Raw genomic sequence first — 22,602 nt, forward strand, 5'->3', positions numbered from 1 at the left:
CATCATCTTTGTATGCTACACTATCACTAAAAATGGAAACTGCTGTACAATCACTGACCATTTCTGAAGAACTGTCATTAACATAACAAACTGCTTTCTTCTTCATGTACTTCATGTTCTGACAGTCCATATTCTGCCTGTCCTGCTACCACAAATGCTGTGTCAATAGCCACTGTCCATGGGAGATGAGTAAAATCAGGGAAGGTGGTTTGTGTACGACTAGCAGTGGACGAGTAATCTCAGGGATAACGGTAATGAGGTTAAAGAGGACATAATTGGCCAGTGTAGAGGCAGAAATTCTGTGGCATAGCGACAGGGGTCCAGAACGTTTTGTACCAGATGCAGTTTCTTCTACTTTCTACAATTGAAGCACAAACAAATTACCTGGATTTAATTAACACATATAGATGTTACAAAAAATTAATTGCAGAAATTCATAAATGTTAACAGCAATTGATGAGCAGCTCTACTTACAGTATATCATTATGATGGTGACATTGTTATGTTGCTATTTAGAACATTTATTTTGGTCTTGGGATTTTGTGATTATGATTGCAGGCACTACCATGTTGTTTACTAGTAACGGCATACTTCTTTTAAATTATTACATGTGACATCACTGTGGCATAGGTATTTGAGCTGGTCTTGATGTAGAGATGGCGTCCTAGTAATGGTAATTTTTGTACTATAAAAAGTCCGCTTTCAGCAATGTCTTAAAATTTAAGCCTCCTCCTTGTTACTGAGTTACTGGCTATGTTTTTGGACTTTTGAATTTTGATTTAAGTTTTGTCTGGTTTTCATCACTGGTATTCCAGCCTTTTGCTTGCTCTATGATAAAATAAAAATGTATCATTTAATCTCCTGGTCAAATTTATGTGATATTATTTCTGAGCAATTTGCTCTTTTCTTTCAGTGCTCACAATAATCCTTGCAGAAGATTTTAAAGAGCAGTTTTAAATGATTGGGATCTGGGGTATATTAAAATTTAAGGCCACTGAAATGCAGATTCCATGGATGACCATAGAAGTAAAAACAGAAAGGTGTTTGAAAGAGCGTCCTCTATTTAGGAAATAAGGTGTAAGCTACTCAAGTTTAAACCATTGCTTCATTCTAGCAGACCTAACTTACTTGGCAGGTTTTATTTTATTCTAAAAAAGACTGGACTTACCTTGAACTACAACAGCATCATATTAACAATATCAGCACTACTTCTGATGGATTTCTAAAACTAATTGAAGCTCTCACAAATAGTCAAATCCTAAATACTACAGCAAATAAGAACATTTTGTTCCTGTCATAAACTGTTCTTCATTGTTTCTCATTGGGCAACTTTCTGAGGAACATAATCATTATCATTTTATTCAGGAACACACCTGTAGTGTATTGCAGTGTAGCCAAAACATTAAGGTGATTCAAGCTGTCATTTAGCACTTACGCTTTAACAGACTGTGTTATTAGGTTTGGCATCATTAATCATTGAGCTTGTTTTACATGGTGCAATAAGCAGACTATTCACGCAGAAATTGTTGAATAGAAGTGAACATTTAGTCTGCAGTAAGGGAAAATATCTTATAGCAATTTACAGATATTGAGAAATCAAAAATTTGCTACACTGCAGACTACTGTTAAGAAAAAAAAATGCTCTTGTTAAAATATGTTTAGCATGGTATTTAAAGTATATACATTACATTGAGTTGTAGTTTTATTATTACAACATTAGCATAACAAATCATCATAATTTCAGCTGCATTTGTTTGAGTATTTCACAAACCCTAATGGAAATATGTACGGCCTAAGTGACTGAAGCCAGTGTGATAGCTGATGCCAGACATACCTTTGGAAGTGTACAGTATAAGATAGAGCTGTCCTTTTGGGATTTGCACTTCAATAAATACATGGGATATTTTGAGAATGGCAGACCTGTACACAGAAACACCTGGTTGATGGGACAGATAGACATACATGCAATAACTGTTGAAATCAACACTTAATGAAATGCACAGCCAATCAGACCCAGCCATTTATGGGTTATGCCAACAGATGAATAACGCAATATGTATTATTAAAAGAAAGGCTCTTGCAGTAGGTTATTCCCTAGAGTGCACCTCCACAAAAAAACTAACCATGAAAATAGTGGATAAGATCAATGCATAAACAGATTCTGGTAAGGGAGGCACGGTGGCGCAGTGGTAGCGCTGCTGCCTTGCAGTAAGGAGATCTTGGTTCGCTTCCCGGGTCCTCGCTGCGTGGAGTTTGCATGTTCTCCCCGTGTCTGCGTGGGTTTCCTCCCACAGTCCAAAGACATGCAGGTTAGGTGCATTGGCGACCCTAAATTGTCCCTAGTGTGTGTGCTTGGTGTGTGGGTGTGTGTGCCCTGCAGTGGGCTAGCGCCCTGCCCGGGGTTTGTTTCCTGCCTTGCGCCCTGTGTTGGCTGGGATTGCCTCCAGCAGACCCCCGTGACCCTGTAGTTAGGATCTAGCGGGTTGGATAATGGATGGATGGATGAATTCTGGTTAAAATGAACACAGGAACAGCAACAGAGAGTAGTCTGAGAGAAGTTTAATGAATTCAGGTGCTTCATATTGAGATTAGGACCAGAGCATAGTAACAGCTGTGTAAGCTAATGGTCACTTCATGCCAGACATCAACACTGCACACTGTGTTTACCTGGTACATATTAGTTCATGTAATGTGGGAGGATTGATATCTGATTTCCATAAAATAACTGCACGTTGAAGCTTGCTAAGTCCATTTCTGTATGAACAATATTTATCTGTCTGGTGATAGTTATTTCCAGCAGGACAATCATATCATCTAAGAAAGCAAGGATTGTCTATCAATAGTTTAAAGAACGTAATTATTTATGTTGTTCTTTTACAGACTGAAATTCATAAAACAGATTTAAACATAATATAATATCATTTAGTATTAGAATGATGACTGTGAGCTGTTTATATGATAGATCAACTCTGTCTGTTGTGTGTACTGTATAATTTGGCTGTTTACATACCAAATTTAAACGAAGTAGAGGTTTGGTGGGAAAACATGAAAGAAGATGTTCATGAGAATGATACACCATAGACAAATGTATGTTGGTGGAGAAGCATTAAATAGTACCTGGGTACTGAATAATTCAAGATTGTTCTGTGATTATATCATAAGAGTTTTTCACACAATATAACACTGGACGCCTGAGCTATATAAGTGATTTGATAACATTTCATCACAGTAAGAGCATGTTTTTTCTGTGACTGTGTGAATTTTTTATCCCAAAGTCACAACGTCACATAGGTTAGGAAGCTTAAGATACGTATGTTAATTTTTTGGACTAATCAAATTAGTTGTACAAGCAAAATCAGATATCTATGCTGAACATGCCTGTATACTCATTATGTAAAAAAAAAATCAATCAGATATGTCAACTAATAGATTTATTAAACCACTCTGCTATTTCACATTGCAAGACATCTGCAAATTTGTTAGCTCATGATGGAAGGAAGTGAAATTAAAAATGAAAAATTGTAGCTGTTGTTTTGAGTGCAACCATCACTGCCATATCTGTACACAGAAACAAGTGGACATGAAAGAGGAGCCAGGACTGCTGGTAGGAAGATATAGATTGTCCAGATGCAAAACAGATACAAAATAGATACAAAACTTTGAATAACATCCGGCGCCGTCGAGAGTGGCAGCCTTTTCAGCAGCTCCGTGTATGACTGTATATGTATGTGTACTTTTCTACTTTTATTTTTCTATTTTTATTTATTGATCACTCCTATCACTTTGTTTTATGTGGATTTGTTCACTGGACACACTTACTTTTACAACATGGGCATGGATTTTTTCATGCCGAGACTCGCCTATTCAAGTACTCAACTTCGAGCGCTGAGAACAAATGCCAGTGCCGGTGTGGTTCCCTATTTACCCGACGAGGTAAGAAGGCGGTATCGTGGCAGCAGAGCCGGCACTAAGCTAAAAATGAAGCGGCTTGCGAGAAAGCGGCGTTTTTAAGCCTTCGGTGCCTTCTGTGATACTGGGGAATGTGAACTCAATCTCAAATAAGATCGACGAACTGGCTGCGCTGGTGAAAAATGTTTTTATATATTATTTTTAATGTGAATTTCCCATTGGGATTAATAAAGTATCTATCTATCTATCTATCTATCTATCTATCTATCTATCTATCTATCTATCTATCTATCTATCTATCTATCTAACAGGGGTTAGACAATTTCAGAAATACAAGGGGACTTTCAATTACCTATGACAACATCTGTCAAAACAATATGCACTTGAAGTGTGCTATTTCCATTAGAAAACACATAGCACATAACCGTACATGAAAGTGGTCCCAAAAAATCTGGAAAGTTTTGATTCCGTTTTTTTTTTTTTCTGTTCACATTTCTATAAAATGATTGCATCTCTATCACATATGAGTGAAAAAATCAGAATTCAGCTACAGTACGAATATAGCCTTGATGAGTCTAAATTGGCCCAGTGTGAACAAGAATGGATGTGTACATGAATGTGGTCACTTGTCCAAGACAAATTCCTGTCTTGTACCCAATGCTGCCAAGAAAGGTTTTAGCTCCCTGTGACTATAGAGGTGGATGTAGTTAGTTAAATGTATTGATGGATGAATGGTACTTTGATTTCCTAAGTGACATTTTACATTGTTTTTTTTGTGTGTTTCTTTTCAGAAATCTGTCTTGCTGTCCTTTTCACGGTATATACATTACCTTGTTCTTATTTGCAAAATAATGAACAAGCTTACTTCTATTATTATACTGTATAAATATGAGGGGTGTGTGGTGGTGAAATAGCTTGTACTGCTGCCCCACAGCTCCAGTAGACTGGGTTCATATTCCAGTGTTTGAGTTTCCTTTGCAGCTACACTAGTTTATTCAAAGATAGGCAGATCAGAAAAATTGGTGACTGATTTTTCCACATGACGGTGTGTGTGGGAGTGAATAGATCCACCGGTTGTTTTTGCCATGCACATGATGCTTCTGCTAAAGACTCTTGTTCCCTATTAAGATGAGTTAGAATTTGCAGGTTAAATAAATACTACAGCAAAAAATGGTATTTTTTTATATGTTACTTATCCCCAAGTATTTTGTAATGATAGCCGAGAAATACTTCTATACTATTCACTACTGGGTTCTATTATATCAAAAACTTTTTTCTTTCTGTTCTGCATGACAACATGAAATTAAAAATGTTTATTGGTCATCACTACAAACCAGACGAGGTAACATATAAAAAAAATATCATTTTTGGGTGCAGTATTACTTTAATTAATTGATGGGCTTTAGCATGATAATTATTGTGGCTACTATTTGGGAGGGTCCTAAAATTTTTCTGGAGTTACTATTAAAATTGTAAATAGAAAGTTTAGAAAGCTCTGTTTAACATGTGTGTAAAAGGCATAGTAATTTTTTTATTATTAGTAACTTAGCAAAACTAGTCATTCAAGTTGTATGTGTAGCACATTCTGACATTACACAGAGAGAAAAGGTTAATGTTAACTGACATAAATATAACCTTCATGTTATATAACCTGCAACACAGCAAGAGTTGAGTGCAATATAGGCATCTGAAACAGCTCCCCCTTTGTACCAGATGCTTATTCTGTTTTATAACCGAAGGCAGACAGCTGAAGCTGTTATTAAGATGGGAGAGAGATTTGGAAGAAAATAATCATAAAAGCTTCTCCATGAAAACAAAGCACTCTGAAGAAAACGATCAGAAAATGCTGGCAGGATCTGTGGTACACCTCCATTGGAGGATTCTTTCAGAAAAGGATGATGATGAAGCAATACTAGCTAGTATTTATGAATTTATACTGTAAAGAGCACCCTCTGCAGTTTTCTAAATATAACAACACCACACATCTCACTGAAAACCATGAAGCATGCTGTTGATGTCAAAAGGCAAAACTGACAAATGCTTTCCGCATAACACTTTGGTCCCGGGAGAAGATTTATTCGTCGGCAGGGTAATGATTCAAAAATACCTGAGCAATGTGCAAACGTTTCAGTTTCTGGATGTGGAAAACTAGAGACACAACATTTTTATGGGTCCTGAAAGTCTGAAAAGTCATGAAAATTTAACAAATCAAAATCCAGTGTTGAAAAGTTCCTGAAATTCTAAAACAAATTAAATGACAGTTAAAAGTCATAGAAAATTTTAAAGTGAATGAGGTAAGCCAATAAAAACATGCACATCTCCCATTAATATCATGTTTAATGAACACTGGCATTCATATAACCTTGTTTTTTGTTCCATGAGCTTGTGTTTGTGTGTGCAAACTAGTATAGCTATGCAGTAGCTGTTACTTCTACGAGCTTGTATGTCAAACTTTTACAGTCCAGTTAGCATTAAGTAGTAAAAAATGAACAAGGTAAATCAGACTGTATATGAGTCATGTCGCTGTGATTTATCGAGCAGTCAAAATGCCAGGAAAGTGCACATTTAACTTGAAATGGTTAGAAAATGCTGACTACAAAGATTGCAAGCCAAATCAAACAAGCATACTGTATGGCTGGGTGCTGCTACTTGATGAAAACGTTTGACATTAGGAATATGGGTGAGTCTTCTTTAAAAAGCCAAATGAAAGGAAGTAACCATTCTGAACTGAAGAAGAGGAAGGAAGCCAATAATTCTGTGAAGAATATTTTTTACCTTTTGCTGGGTCATTGTCACACCTGACCACTGCACCAGCGAGTCGATCAAGTGCCAATGGAATTGCCAGCAATAGATAGATAGATAGATAGATAGATAGATAGATAGATAGATAGATAGATAGATAGATAGATAGATAGATAGATAGATAGATAGATAGATAGATAGATAGATAGATAGATAGATAGATAGATAGATAGATAGATAGATAGATAGATAGATAGATAGATAGATAGATAGATAGATACTTTATTAATCCCAAGGGGAAATTCACATACTCCAGCAGCAGCATACTGATAAAAACAATATTAAACAGTAGCGCTACTAAGTGCTCTAGCTTGGCTAGTGATACTTCTATGATATCACCGTCTTTGTTTTCATATGTGACTAAAAGTGAGTGTCAGTAATCTGAAATCTTTTGGGTTTTAAATGTGATGAACAAACATTATTCATACAAGTTGTTCAAAGACACGGATAACCTTTTTCAGGAAATGATTCCTGATCCAGAGATAGCAAAGTCATTTACATATAGGGAAAGCAAATGTGCCTACTTATGGACTTGCATCATATTTTAAGTCAATTCCTGTTCATTATGTGAAGAAAACTAATGGGCATATGATTCTTTATGATGAGAGCCTAAACCACAAATCACAGCACAAAAAAATGAATATTCATGTCCAGGTGTAGGAAGAAGATAGGATCAGCAAAAAATATTTTGGTTCTCAATTCATTGGCCATTCAGATGCAGACACAATGCTGCTGCATTAACATAAGTGTGTGGAAAAATATAACCTACACCATCTGCATCCTGCAAGTATCAATGGATGTCCCTAATACAAGCTGGAAATTTCTTGATTCTTTACAAGAACAACTGAAATCAGATTTTGATTCCATTCTGCTGAACAGTGGAAACTGCACCCTCCACATTGTTAATGTTGCATTTAGAACAAGGTTTCTCACCTCTATACCGGAAGATAACAGATCTGCTCTCTGCCTTGACTGGTTTTATTCAAAGACACACCTGCAAGGAGAGAAAACTATGCCAAGGCATGTGGAGCAACTGACATTAAGTTTTTCCATAAGTTTATGTCAACATAAATAAGATTCTCAAGAAAGTGCTACTCAGGAACAAACTTGTTCAGCGCATGTCAGCATTGCACCCAAGACTCATGGCTTCTAATTGGGAGAAATGTAAAGATTACATGAATATAATGTTAAAAGTACTGGCAAGTATGCCAAGGAAGTGAACCTAGTCATATGCAATATTTTAATGACAGTTTTGTGAGTTTATTGACACCACCCCTGCTAACAGCCTTCAGAATTCAAAGATGTGATGCTCCGTAGCTTTGGGCATTACCTTCAATTCCAGGATATCAATAGTCATGAATCGAGAATGGACCAGAGCAAGACAGCATATAGATGAGACTTTAAAATCACTTTAAAGAAAGGCAGTTTATTTAAAGCATGAGACTTAAAAGTGCCAAAGTGCAAAACAGCACAGTCAAATAAATAGTTCAATAAAAGTGTCTTTGGTGTGCAAATAATCCAATAAATAACACATATAAATTTATGTTATAAATTGCAAAAGGTTGAGAGGCTAAACATTAGGTCCTCTTAAGGACAACAGCAGACTTCACTTTTGCAGCCCATTGTATCCCCAACTCTACAAGCAGATCTGAACTATAGTTTTTTATTTTATTTTTTTAGTTTTGCTTTTTTCATATAGTTTTAGCATTTTAGCAATAACTTTTAGTTTTTGTCACACCACAAATGCCTATACGAACATGATTTTGCAAGTGCAAAACATAGTTCTCTTTATAGTTGTCAAATTGTATATGGTTTTGATTGAACCTATCAAATTAATACATATAATTGTACTGTCCGTGCCAGAACTCAGTTTTCACATTATAGTTTGACAGTTCAAAACTTCCAGTATAATCAATAAGTGCAAGAATCAAAGAACAAGTGTGCTCTGATGTCATGTTACATTAACCCTCAACAAGTTTAAGCAAATTATTATTTAATTTCAGAAATGCTTAATTTGTCAAGTTTGATATTTGCTTTCTGAACAGTAAGATTACCACACATCTAATGTTACTAATTTATTATACTCCAATTTTATATTTATTTTTGATATCACCTGATACGGACTGTATGTCATCTACCCATTTCCAAACTTTGAAAGTGATTTTTTTTCAGGGAATTCTTACTTTGCCATTTTTTGAAATTCTGTTGAAGTCACTACTTGAACTGTGTTGATAACAATAATAGCAAAAAGAGAGATTAAGTATTTTCATTTATATACTGTATTTCTACAAGCATAACATTTACAGTTGTAGCAGATAAGCCCTTTGTCCGCCTCTCGGACCCTCAGGTACCACTCCAAACACGATGTAAAAGTATAACAACTATTTATTTTATAGTTATGACGTGCACAAAGCACCCTCCACTCCACACTATTCATATAACAAATAAACTCTCTCACAAACCAATCCTCCTCGCCCAGACACTTCGCCCTCCTACCTCCCAGCTCAGCTCAATGTCTGGGCTTACCCATGAGTCCTTTATACCCCCTGACCCAGAAGTGGTTCCTGCCCAACAGTCCACAGTTCCTTATTCCTTCCGGGTCAGGGTAAACAGTCCTTTTCTTCACCCCAGGAGCACATCGTTTCTTCCCGTCACGTGACCATGACGTACTCCCGGGTTATAGGGCACATACGAGCCTACGAGCCCCCTTACAGCGACGCCTGGTGGCCCCCAAGGTATCCAGCAGGGCTGCGTATAAAAACTACATAGTCCATGAGGCCCTGGGGGACGTTCACGCTGTTGGGAGAGCTCCTTCTGGCGGCCTGGGGGTGAGAGCCGGAATCAAAAGCCGGCAATCCACCACACAGTAAATACTGAACATCTGTTATAGCAACAGATGAGAGTGCTTTATGACCACTTCTAATATCCAGCTATTAAAACAATATCTGAAGTTATGCATACTTGCTCCATATACACATGGCGAGAATATGAAACTACAAAGAAACACTGACTAGGCTACCAATCAAACCTGAGCTAATTATTATTATTATTTTATTTATATGGTACATTTCTAATATTCAGAGCGCTTCACAAATAGTCAAAGGAATACAAAAGAAATAAAAGAATAGATGAACACTAATAAATATTTGAAAGTCAAAGTTCTGAATTAGATTAACAAACAAGCAGAACTAAAGAAGAAGAAAGACATATAACAGACATTTACACATAGGAGCATAAAGCAGATCTTACAATCACCCACATTATTAAGGAACAATGAATAGGATAAGTGGGCAGCACAGTGGCGCAGTGGTAGTGGTATGGAGACCTGGGTTCGCTTCCCGGGTCCTCCCTGCGTGGAGTTTGCATGTTCTCCCATGTCTGCGTGAGTTTCCTCCGGGTGCTCCGGTTTCCTCCCACAGTCCAAAGAAATGCAGGTTAGGTGCATTGGCGAGACAAAATTGTCCCTATTGTGTGCTTGGCGTGTGGGTGGGTGGGTGTGTGTCCTGCGGTGGGCTAGTGCCCTGCGCAGGATTTGTTCCTGCCTTTCACCCCGTGTTGGCTGGGATTGGCTCCAGCAGGCCCCTGTGACCCTGTGTTAGGATATGACTGACTGAACAGGATAAGTGTGGATTTTGCTATCAGTTTTACAGAGAAACACTTTTAGAAGGATAAGGACCATTTAATGGCTATTTATCTACTGTTTAGCCCGGATCTAACAGTCCTAGCCTAACCACCACAATGCTGCAAAGTAAGTAGACAAGAGGGAGCCGCCTTACCGATTAAAACTAAACATATACATGTAATATGTACGTTAGTCCATGCGTTTCAAGATTCAACGTATTGTGTATTCTGAGATGCTTTTCTGCACACTACAGTTGTACAGAGTAGTTATTCGAGTTACCATAGCATTTCAGTGAGCTCAAACCAGTCTGACCATTCTCCTCTGATCTATCTCATCAACAAGGCGTTTCCATCGGCAGAACTGCCACTCATTGAATGTTTTTTGTTTTTTGTACAGTTTTCACACCATTCTGAGTAAACTCAAGACACTGTTGCATATGAAAATCCTAGGAGATCAATAGTTACTCAAATCAGCCCACCTTGCACCAACAGTCATGCTATGATTGAAACGCAATTTTTCCCCATTCTAGTGTTGGATGTGAACATTAAGTGAAGTTCCTGTCCTGTATCTGCATGATTTTGTGCATTGCACTGCTGCCACATGATTGGCTGAATAGGTAATTCAAAATCAATATCAAATTTAGCACATTTAAAAACAGCAATAGCTGATCAAAGTGCTGTACAACCAAGAATAATACAGTATAAAAGATAATAAACAAAAGACAATTAAATAGACAGACACAGCTCTATAATTATCTTAAATTAAGAGCCAAGGAAGAATAATGTGCTTTAAGAAGTGATCTAAAAATAGGCAAAGTGGGGGCCAGCCTAACAGGAAATGGCAGGACATTTCAGAGTCTGGGGGCTACAACTGCAAAGGCACAATCTCCCCTACACTTTAGTCTTGATTTAGGGACGACCAGAAGCAACTAATAGGTAGACCTGAGTGATCAAGATGGAATATATAATTGTAAAAGGTCGGAGAGGTAAGAGGCAGCTAGGTCATTTAGTGCTTTATAGGCAAAAAAAAAAAATCTTAATCAATCCTAAAACAAACAGGGAGCCAGTGCAGAGAGACCAGCACAGGAAAAATGTGCTCTCACTTGCATGTTCCTGTTAAAAGATGAGCTGTAACATTTCGGACCAACTGTAAATGTGAGATAGATGCCTGGCTGACAGAAACATAAAGTGTATTACAGTAGTCAAGTCGGAACAAAATAAAAGCATGTATAACTCTTTACAAATCGTGAAATGATAACTTTAAATAAAAGCCTCAGTTGAAAAAATGTGTGATTTTCTGTTCATCTAATTTAAAATCACTAACCATAATTACACCTAGGTTTTTCACAGTGAATCCTGCACAAGGTTTCAGGGAGCTCAATGCCATGTGAGGGGGTTGTCGTAAGCATCAGGACCTCAGCTCTGTTCTCATTAAAATTTCACAAGTTTAAGGCTGTCCAAACTGTAACATCCTCAAGACTACTCATACTAAAAAGGGCACAAGGTTTATGGCTGTTTTACGGAATAATATCAGAAATTATTTTGTCTTTTCAGCTTTGAAAATTTGCTGGTACTCACGCCAACTAATCCTCAAAAGACACTTGTAACTTTTCTGATTTCCATTTGCGTTCAGCCCTTCTTCATTCACGTCTGACAGCACGAGTGGTGTCATTTAGTCATGGCTCACCTTGAGATTTAGAACATATACTTTAAATGGGGCAACACTATCCAAAATGTTTTGACAGGTAGAGTAAAATAGTGAGGTAACTCCTCAGCAAGCAAGAGAACACAATTTAGAATCATAACTGGGAAATGGTATTTCAAATAAAATAGGCATGTGGTCATAAAAGAATACATCACAAAGTTCAATGTTAAAAACAGGTACACCACATAATAAAACAACATCTAATGGATGCCCATGCTATTGAGTAGGGCCAGTCACAAATTGTACAAGATTAAGAATCAATAGCATTTTAAAAGTCTGTAGATAACGGTTTAGTAGGGCAACAGACATGAATATTAAAGTCCCCAACAATAAGGACTTTATCATATTGTTGCATAATCAGAAATCAGAGAAATCATTGGTAAAACCCTTACTGTATTTAGGTGGACAGTATATCAGGGCGAACAAATCTGAATAAATTTGATCCATCTTTAACACATTCAGCTCAAATCTGGAATAGAAGTTTTATGACACTTTCTTACAATTGAAACTTTTCTTATAAACAGCGTCAACTCCTCCTCCACGTCTAGTTGTTCTCATGAGTTAAAGTAAGTAAAATCCTCCAGTAAAAGTTCTGAAAATGTTGTCAGATTCTCCAGCAGTCAACCAGGTTTCAGTCAGACACAAAAAAAATCAATTTATGGGTGGTAAAAAAATTCATTAAGAATAACTGTCTTATTTGTTTGTGACCTAGCATTTTCCAAGGCTATCCTGACTGTAGCCAGGCCAATTGCCATGGGGTGCTGGAACTAGCTGCTTAATTTCATGAATAAGCAGGTGTACAGGTGTAATTTGCCCAATAAGTATTTGTATTTGTATGTGTATGTTTGTATATGTTTATTCATCTATTTTCTTAACCCAATTATCAAGAGCAACATCACAACATATGACATATTTTATATAATAGTAATATAAATAACCTATATTATAATATTTTTCTGCACTCTATCTTATATAGCATGATGATTATTTTAAAATCAACAGAAGACATACTCTTTAGAGTGTTCCACACTGTTATTTGGCAGCAATGAAAGTACATTACTCCACTTTTGTTAGGCTTTTTCTTACAGCAAGCATTACCTATCAGGATGTTATCTCCTTAGGTCTCGTTTATACTTCACGCTCAGAACGTATACGCACATGCATCATGGCTGCCACGCGTTTCCAGTGTTCACTTGACGCGTCTTCTGAGCAGGTACACAGAAATTAACGCGTTGCATGCGCAAGTTGCAGTACCAGCAAAAAGTCCGGGGGCGCACTGTGATAAAAGTCAGAATGTGACATCAGAGTCTCTGTTTACTATCTATATGTGACAGAAAGCCGCTTTGCGGATCCTACGAGATCGATGTGCGTGCTATGATGTTTGATGAATGGTTCGATGTGGTGAAGCAAAATGCCGACATAAAAGGCATTCATGGTGCTTTTATATTCAAGCGTTGCATATTCCTGATCGTAATGACACGATACATTTTAAAAGTCTCACATACCATCTTCTGTGCCACGTTTTTTTTCTAGGACTTCCTCCGGACAGCAATAGATCGCCACACAGAATACATTAAATGTATGAAATTCCAACTCTGTGCACATTTAGAATCCTAAGATTTATACTTGATATCACTTTCATGATGAAATGCAATAAAGTATGTATGTTACATTTTACAGATAAATCGTTAATTTAGTTTAAATAATGAACACTGTTTATAATTATACACATGGGGGTGACATGGTGGCGGAGCGGTAACACTGCTGTCTCACAGGGAGTCACGTTGCTGGTGTTTCCTGCCTGGAGTTTACATGTTTTCCTGCTGGGTTTCCGCAGTGTGGTCCGGTTTCCTTCCAAAGATATGCAGATTTGGTGACACTAAAATGACGCCAGCGTGTATGTGAGTGCTTGTATTCACGTTGCGATGAGCTGATGCCCCGTCTAGGGATTGTTTCTGCCTCGTGCCCAATGCTTGCTGGAATGGACACATCCCTGGATTGATGGATTTAATAATTAAACATCCTTTTCAGAGATATTGCGGTAAGGTGTCATCGGAATTTAATGAGTGTTCCAGACAATTCACAACACAGCGAAGCCCAACCTGTTCTCACCGTGATATTTCACACTGCCACCTGGTGAATTCTTACCGATTTACGTAAAGTACGCGCGCAAGTATAAAAAGTAAAATACTTGCGTAGCAGGAGCCTCCGCTGCGGCATGCGTCACGTCGTGTGAAGTATAAACCCGGCCTTAGTATAATGTTTAACAGAATGTCACCTTTCGCTTTGTTATTGATTACTAATTCAGTGTTGGGTTAACAGAAAAACACACTGGATCAATCAAAATGGCCAGTTTCTTTATAAAATAATTATCATTGATAGCATTTTCACTGTGTCTATTTTTGTGCAACTTTAGACTTTCACCTTTCACACAAATCTCCATTCCAGTAGCCTGACATAATTTGCTGTTTTGTGCCAAATAAATATGGGCTGTTTTCAATGATCTGTAGTATCATAGGCTTCACAGTGAGGCATTTAGGAATCCAGGTTAATTATAAACTTTGTATTACATAAACCACAACTGGGCATCAGAGAGCACTGGATTGCGCTTAGTGAACTGTCCTTGAAAGAATGTACTTGCAGAAGCAATTCTGATTTACTCCTCATGCTCATTTGAAAAACATTTCACACAAATATTATATACATATAATAATCTAGGGCAGCTGCCCCTATTTAAATGTGCATGGGGAATGCAATGTGTTTCAACTGTTTATTCCTATACTGGGATATGCATTTCCTGCTGCAGTTTAAAGTTTTAAAGGAAGCTTTGAATGCTTCCCACTCACTTTTACAGGGTCTGGTGATTGTTGAGTTGATTGAGCTTTTATTTGGATATTTTTACACAGTAGGGCAGAACTTAATTCCATTTTACCAAATTTCATATTTTATATCTGTTCTATAGAATCTGTTATTGTTTTTACTTTAAGAAATACTCCTGATCACTTTCATCCATTCACCAACTTATCCACATCTCACGTACATTAAGTTAGTTCATACTGCAAGATTTACATCCCTGCAAGATGAGGACTCATCAAGCATATTTTGCACTGACTTCATTTAGATGTTATTATCATTCAAGTTCAGTCATTTTAATTCATATGTTTTACATATACAGTATGTTTCTACAGTGACTACAGTGACTGTAACCAATCATGTCACTTTTACTGATTAGCCAGGAAGTAATATTCAAAATTCACATTGCAAATTAGCTATCAAAATGAGTTACCTAGCAAAAACATCTCTGGGTAAGCACAGTAAACCCTAATATGGAGGAATAAGAATAGGGTGGGACAGACATTTATCAAAGCTTCTTAGAGATAATGTTATTGAATCTGTGAAACAGATACCTCTTTGAGCTTCAATTGCCACATGTCGTTTTTTTCAGAAAACATCCATAGTCAGGTTGACAGTCATGGCTGGTCATATATTAATCTACAGAACACATAGGCGAGGCACAACTCTGATATTCGATATTTTGACAGAGCAGAATTCAGAGTGGAATATATTATTTTTTTAATACCAAGGCTATTTTCATTTATAGGTATACTAACTCTTTAAATGTGCTTACAGTACAATTTATACTGCATATGACTGATAGCAGCCTACATGCCCATAATAAAAACTGGCCTATGAATTTAGATGAAACGCACTTCAGCACCAAAGCACAGTAAATCAGAACATATTGATGACATTCAAGGTAAGCTGATTTGTGTTTTCTATTAAAATAATGTATTTTAACACATTCTTATTTATCATGACACCAAAGAGTGCAAGTAAGATTTTCCTTGCGCTGTGTACATGTGACTGTGCTACTACTAATACTAATAAAGTACATCAAGAAAGGGTGAACCACAGACAAATTGTAAGATGTGTGGGGAATGTATTTATGATGTGAGAATGGATTGCATGAAGTTAATCAAAGCATTTTCTCTTTTAAAGGTTTTTTTTCTGGCTATTAGACTTATCTAGACAACTGAAGCAAACAGGTTATAAGAAACATCCATCCATCCATCCGTCATCCAACCCGCTATATCCTAACTACAGGGTCACAGGGGTCTGCTGGATCCAATCCCAGCCAACAAAGGGCGCAAGGCAGGAAACAAACCCCGAGTAGGGCGCCAGCCCACCGCAGGGCACACACACACCCACACTCCAAGCACACCCTAGGGACAATTTAGAATCGCCAATCCACCTAATCTGCATGTCTTTGGACTGCGGGAGGAAACCGGAGCGCCCGGAGGAAACCCACGCAGACACGGGGAGAACATGCAAACTCCACGCAGGGAGGACCCGGGAAGCGAACCATGCCACCCGTTATAAGAAACAGAATAATACAATTGACTAATAAACACAAGGATTCTAAAAATATGATAACTGCATATATATCAACATAGAAGACAGAATGGAAGACAGAAGAGACAGAGGATCATATAACACAGAAGGGGCTGACTATTATAGGCTATTTAGAATTATAATTAATCTTTCCACAGATAAACAGTTTTACGATATCAAGTCTTTAAAGATGTTACATGGTGCTTTATGGAGTTAAGCATTGTTGTTCCAGGTTCAAGTGGAGAACTGTTCTTGTACTGGAGTGTACTCTTTCTCTTTGCTACTTGGTCCTTTGTCTATAGTGTGGTGTGATGTTGCCTTCACCAGGTCACTGTTAGGCTCTTTGCTGTGTCCTTTGCAACTTCATAGGGAAAGCATTACTCTCCCTGGTATAAGGGTGTAGGCACTGAAGTTCATGGCTAGCACCTCTGTCCCACTCCTGTAGATGTCTGTTCTTTGATTACATATCAAGTTACTTTCTGTGTAGACACTGTATGTTTCTTGTAGTGCTCACTAGGTTTTCTTTAGATACTCCAGTCCCACAGTGATTGTAAGATGTTAGCTTCATCAACCATTTCAATTGTTTCAGTTCATGTATGCAAATGAGTAGGATCTGTAGTGCATTAATAGCCCATCCAAGGTTTGTTCCTGCTTTATATCTGATGCTGCCAATGTGGGCCGTGGCTCACAAGACCATGTTTTCAAAGAAATGCTTCCTACAAAGTGCCAGTCTTGTCATTTGGCAGCTATTCTGTTTAGGCTCCTCATTACTACCAAATGCTTGTTTTATTTTATTTTTATTAAGTATGTCTTTATTTCTTGTATATACAGCTGTTCAGCCCCTCCTGACTTGCTTCATTACTGCATTATTGGCTTTTCATTAAAATGCGAAGACTTCAGTATCATGCTGGAGTCTCAGTAGTCTCTTCTACACTGGCTATTGTATATGACTGCCTCGTGTAATTTTTGTTCTGACTCTTTTTTTCTAAATTTTGTTTCCCTGTTCCCACAGCTGTGCTTTGTGGTTTTTTGGACACCAAATGTTTCTGAAAAGATCTTGGTGGATATTATTCGGGTGGACATGGCCTTTGCAGAGCTTTGTGTGATCCCATTGCGGATTTTCTCCTTTTTTCCAATACCTGGTATGTCATTAACCCATTCTGCATTTGTTTTGAGTGACTGTAATGTTGTAATGTGATACAGTAGATCTTGGTTTTATAGGAGAGCCTGGTTTTAATTTATAAGAAGCACACATTCACTTAGTAAAACTCCAACAGAACTGTTTAATGAATTTTTATGCTGTTGGTACTTGTTTTTGATGGATAACTAGATCTCTAATGAAATGTCGTGCATAAATGGTTATGATTATATATTTTATGTGCAGCTGAAGCAGTATCATTGACTATAAATAATTCAACTCCCCCAGTCAGTCCTTAAATAGTTTTTAGTCTACATAACAACTCATCCATTTTCTCTCAGTGTCTTTTAAATCATGGGCCTCATTAACAGCATCTTGTTTGCCTAATTATCTGTCTTCACACCAGTGTAACTGTGGTGAGAACCACTGATTAAGTCCTATAGAACAGCCAGAAAAATGATTTTAAAACCAGGAATATTTAGATTACACATATTCAAAAATGAATTTTCTTTACATTCTCTGTTAAAGCAGCCTTAACCCTTATCTTCAGGTAAAAATACTTGACTCCCATTTTCAACCACCATGCCAGTGAAATGCTAAACACAAAACGACATGCACACTTAAACCAACAAGAATGGAAGAGAACATATGATAAAAAAATTGTGAAAAATGAAAGAAAATATAATTTATTTGGGACTAATTTTCATGTTTAGCAATTATGTTATGAGACCCACTTGTCTCTCTAGGCATTTGCCATGCACTGGAATTGAATTCCTTTACCAAAAGCAATACTGTACAATGTTATCTCAAGATCTTTAATATATTTCTGTTCTCATGCTATTTTATATTCATTATATATTATCTATTATCATAAAGTGGACAGAACTTTCTTAGTCAAAAGGAACACAGACAAGGTAACAAATGTATTACCACTGTTGTCTGATAGGTTCAAACCCTGACATGGATGTTATCTCTATGGAGTCTGCATGTAAACAGTATGAACATTAGAACACTCTAGGCGAGAACAGGCCATTCAGCCCAACAAAGCTCGCAAGTCCTATCCATTTATTTCTTACAAAAAGAACATCAAGTCGAGTTTTGAAAGTCCCTAAAGTGTGTTACTGTCTACCACATTACTTGGTAGCTTATTCCAAGTGTCTATCATTCATTGTGTAAAGAAAAACTTCCTAATGTTTGTGCGAAATTTACCCTTAACAAGTTTCCAACTGTGTCCCTATGTTCTTGATGAACTCATTTTAAAATAACAATCTTGATCCACTGGACTAATTCTCTTCATAATTTTAAACACTTCAATTAATCTTCTTTTGCTTAAACTGTACAGGCTCAGCTCTTTTAATCTTTCCTCATATTTCAACCCCTGTAGCCCTGGAATCAGCCTAGTCGCTCTTCTCTGGACCTTTTCTAGCACTGCTATGTCCTTTTTGTAGCCTGGAGACCAAAACTGCACACAGTAGTGTGGAAGACTGTTTATCTGTCTGGGGCGGCTCTTCACCAAAGCAAACAGATGCAGGGAACAGTATTACTTAGCCACTAACCTGGCCACGACCCTGCCTAACTGCTGTGTCTGAGTATAGGAGAGTGGCAGATCCCGCTACAATAAATAACCGTGCTGTTCCTGTTTCAAGCTGAATAAAGCTGGTTTTGCTAAAGTACTGAGATTAAGCCTTGTGTTTTGGGGTGCAAGACAGGAACTTATAGCACGCCCACGATCTTTTAGGATTCGGTTCTGTGGCGCCTCACTGCAGCGTTGTGAGCCTGTGGTTGCCCTGCCCCGGCAACGGACAATCTTCCACAGACGCGGCAATCGCGCATCGGGACGCACTTCAGCGTGACGTTCCCGTTGGGTTGTTGATATTGGGGGGGCGGGTGGGATCAGGGAGATCCCAAAAGAGTTCAGAAACCTCACAATATGAAGAAGAAGAAAAGGATGATTCAGCTTCTGACTGATAACTGTGCTGCCCACAGCAGGCTTCCGCATTTAGATAATGTTCGGGTTGAATTCCTCCCACCCAGTTGCATAGTAGTGCTTCAGCCATTGGGTTTGGGCATCATTAGCACTCTGAAAGTGTATTACTGCAAAGAAATGCTGAGAAAAATTCTCATCATCACAACTTGTAGACAGGAGAAGATTAAAATTAACATGACAGAAGCTATTGAAATGATTGCAAACACCTGGACGCAAGTTAAAGAAAGCACTATAGCAACAAATACAGAATCTCATTATGATGAAATTTTCATTACAATGAAATATTTTTTAGGTCCCTGGCAGTTTGTTATAACAGAATTTTACCTGTATTAAAAATAGCATCGGTCCTAGCACTGACCCCTGTGGAACACCACTCTTAACATCAGCCAATTCTGATGAGGTTCCTCGCACCATCACCCTCTGCTTCCTGTGTCTGAGCCAATTCTGCACCCATCTAAAAACATCACCCTGAACTCCCACTTCTTTTAGTTTGATGCCCAGCCTCTCATGTGGCACCTTATCAAAGGCTTTCTGAAAGTCAAGATAAATAATATCATATGCTCCACTTTGATCATATTTGCCTCATTGTTGCCTCCTCATACAATTCCAGCATGTTAGTAAAACACGACCTCCCTCTTCTGAACCCATGCTGACTGTTCCTAATAACTCCTGTCCTTCCCAGGTGTTGCTCAATCTTATCCTTAATTCCTTCCATTAATTTTCCTGTGATGCATGTTAAGCTAACTGGCCTATAGTTGCTTGGATCTGCCCTGTCACCCTTTTTATATAATGGGATGATATTTGCCATTTTCCAGTCCTTTGGAATCTCTCCAGTGCACAGTGACTTCCTAAAAATATGTGTCAAGGGTTTATATATGTACTCACTAGCCTCCTTAAGAACTCGAGGGTAAATATTATCTGGTCCAGAAGATTTCTTTGATTTCAGCCTATTTAATCTGATCAGTACTTCCCACTGCAATTTCCAAATCCCTCAGTACCTCCTTAGCAGTCATATTTACCTCGGGGAGGTTATCCACTTGCTCACTTGTGAAGACCTCAGAAAAATGTAAGTTTAGGGCATCCGCTATTTCACTGTCTGTGTCTTTTAATTCCCCTTTACTATTTCTGATGCACTTCACCTCCTCCTTGACTGTTCTTTTACTACTAAAATACTGAAAGAATCTCTTAGGGTCTTCTTTCACCTTATCTGCTATATTCCTCTAACAACTGTCTTTTAGCCTCCCTGATATCCTTCTTAATGGTTACTCTCATGTTCTCATACGCTTTACGATTCACTTTGCAGTTATTAGTCTTATATTCCTTACCAGTAACGGCACATTGCACGATAATGTGCAGTGAATACACTTGACTTGAGCATTCATAGTTTTCATCCTCTTTCTCTGCACGTTTAGCATTCAGTTGCTCAGAGGCTGATGCGCTTGCTGCTTCCTGAGCAGTTCTTCTTTTCTGCACCCTAGCGGCCCGTTTCTTCTCTTCTTTCGTCAGCATCTTTTTGCGTTAAAACTGATTAAGTCAGTGTTTGTGTTGCAATTACTTAGTATGTTTTCTTTCATTTTTCACTTAAGATGGCACTTAAGTCTTCAATCTGCCTCAAGAATGATTTAAGATATGAAGAGATAGGGGAAGTGACTATGAAGGTGGTAGGGATTAGAACCGTGCCCGTATGCATTCTGTCCTGCATTACATGTAAAACATTTTTAAACCTGTTTCACTGCTTCTCGACTGTCTCCACACTTAAAATCTTATTCCACTGTATCCTCCTTAGACTTTGTTGCATCTGGTCAAAATTTGCCCTACCAAAGTTCAACTAAACAATTTTAGTCTTTGCATCTGCACTCTTACAAAATACTGAGAATTGAATTACATTATGGTCACTTGACCCTAGTGGTTCAATCACCTCTACACCCTCAATTCTATCTTGATTATTACAAAAATTCTACCTTATTATAAATATATGGTGTAGAAATATTACCATCTGGTATTATTCCAGATATTTATATTAATAGGTGTGGAGTTATTTTAAATCCAAAGCTATCTGAAAGATATGCAAATATTTTTCTCCATATGGTTTAAGTGTACAACATTCCAAAAATGTGACCTAGTGATGCAGGCATTTGAGGATATCACTCACAGGTTGGATCTTGCCCTGGGTATATTTTAGACAATTTTAGATGAGATACGTTAAAAACAATGAACAATTTTAGTTGAACCATGGTTAGCTTGATACATATTGAATTAGAGTATATTTTATGAATTATATGACTGAATGCTGCTGCTACTTTTCAGATATTGATATTGGTTCAGATATTGGTCAGTAGTGTCAAACCTTATTTTTCTAAGGATCAAAGATAATAACCAATGTGGGCTGGCATATAATTATCAAACAATTGCCACTACATATTTTATAAAACAAGTCACAAATGTACCGCTCCACTTACCACAAATTTATATTCCGACTTGTGTGTCTCTTAAAACTGCCTTCCCTCTTAATCAGTTTTTCTTTTCTTTGAAATTGTAGCAGGATGGTAAATCTAGCAGCAGCCACAGATCTTAGATTAGCACTGACTGAAAAAATAACTTTAGCGCATACAGTTTAGTGAGAGTGGCAGTCTAGACACATGCAAGAATTTGTAGCTAAAGCAAAGTATGTGGAACACATAGGCCACATTTGGAACTGGCCAAAAAATAGACAGCAGTCTCATTTAACACAACTGGAAATGCAAAAGTGTTTTCTATAAACATACAATAACAAAGTCAGTGGAAAAGACAAAAGAATCATGTAAGGACAGTGGCAGCAGCCAGGTAAATCGTTGAAGGTTGGCCAACTCTGACTCCTGAGCATCTTTAAAAAGTGAAAATAAAAGTGAGTGTCAGCAGCGACATGTGTGAAGTTGGGATATCTTCTCCTTCATGGGATTGACATATATTTGGCATTATGGCTAAAATACTAAAGTTGTTTATGGTAGTGGGGCATGTCATCTTCTTTTCACTTTGTCATTTTTGAATAACAATGAGCAGCTAGTTTCC

General features: G+C 37.7%; 1 protein-coding gene across 1 annotated transcript in view; it reads left to right on the forward strand.

The window, feature by feature from the left end:
- The window catches only part of ankhb (ANKH inorganic pyrophosphate transport regulator b), a 199,316-nt gene that overhangs the window by 160,735 nt on the left and 15,979 nt on the right, over positions 1-22,602 (forward strand). Inside the window, exon 9 of the mRNA XM_028803795.2 lies at positions 17,442-17,571. Within this exon, the coding sequence (XP_028659628.1) occupies positions 17,442-17,571 (130 nt within the window). The remainder of the gene's footprint in view (positions 1-17,441; positions 17,572-22,602) is intronic.

This window comes from Erpetoichthys calabaricus, chromosome 6 (assembly GCF_900747795.2).
Source record: "Erpetoichthys calabaricus chromosome 6, fErpCal1.3, whole genome shotgun sequence".
Lineage (NCBI taxonomy): Eukaryota > Metazoa > Chordata > Cladistia > Polypteriformes > Polypteridae > Erpetoichthys > Erpetoichthys calabaricus.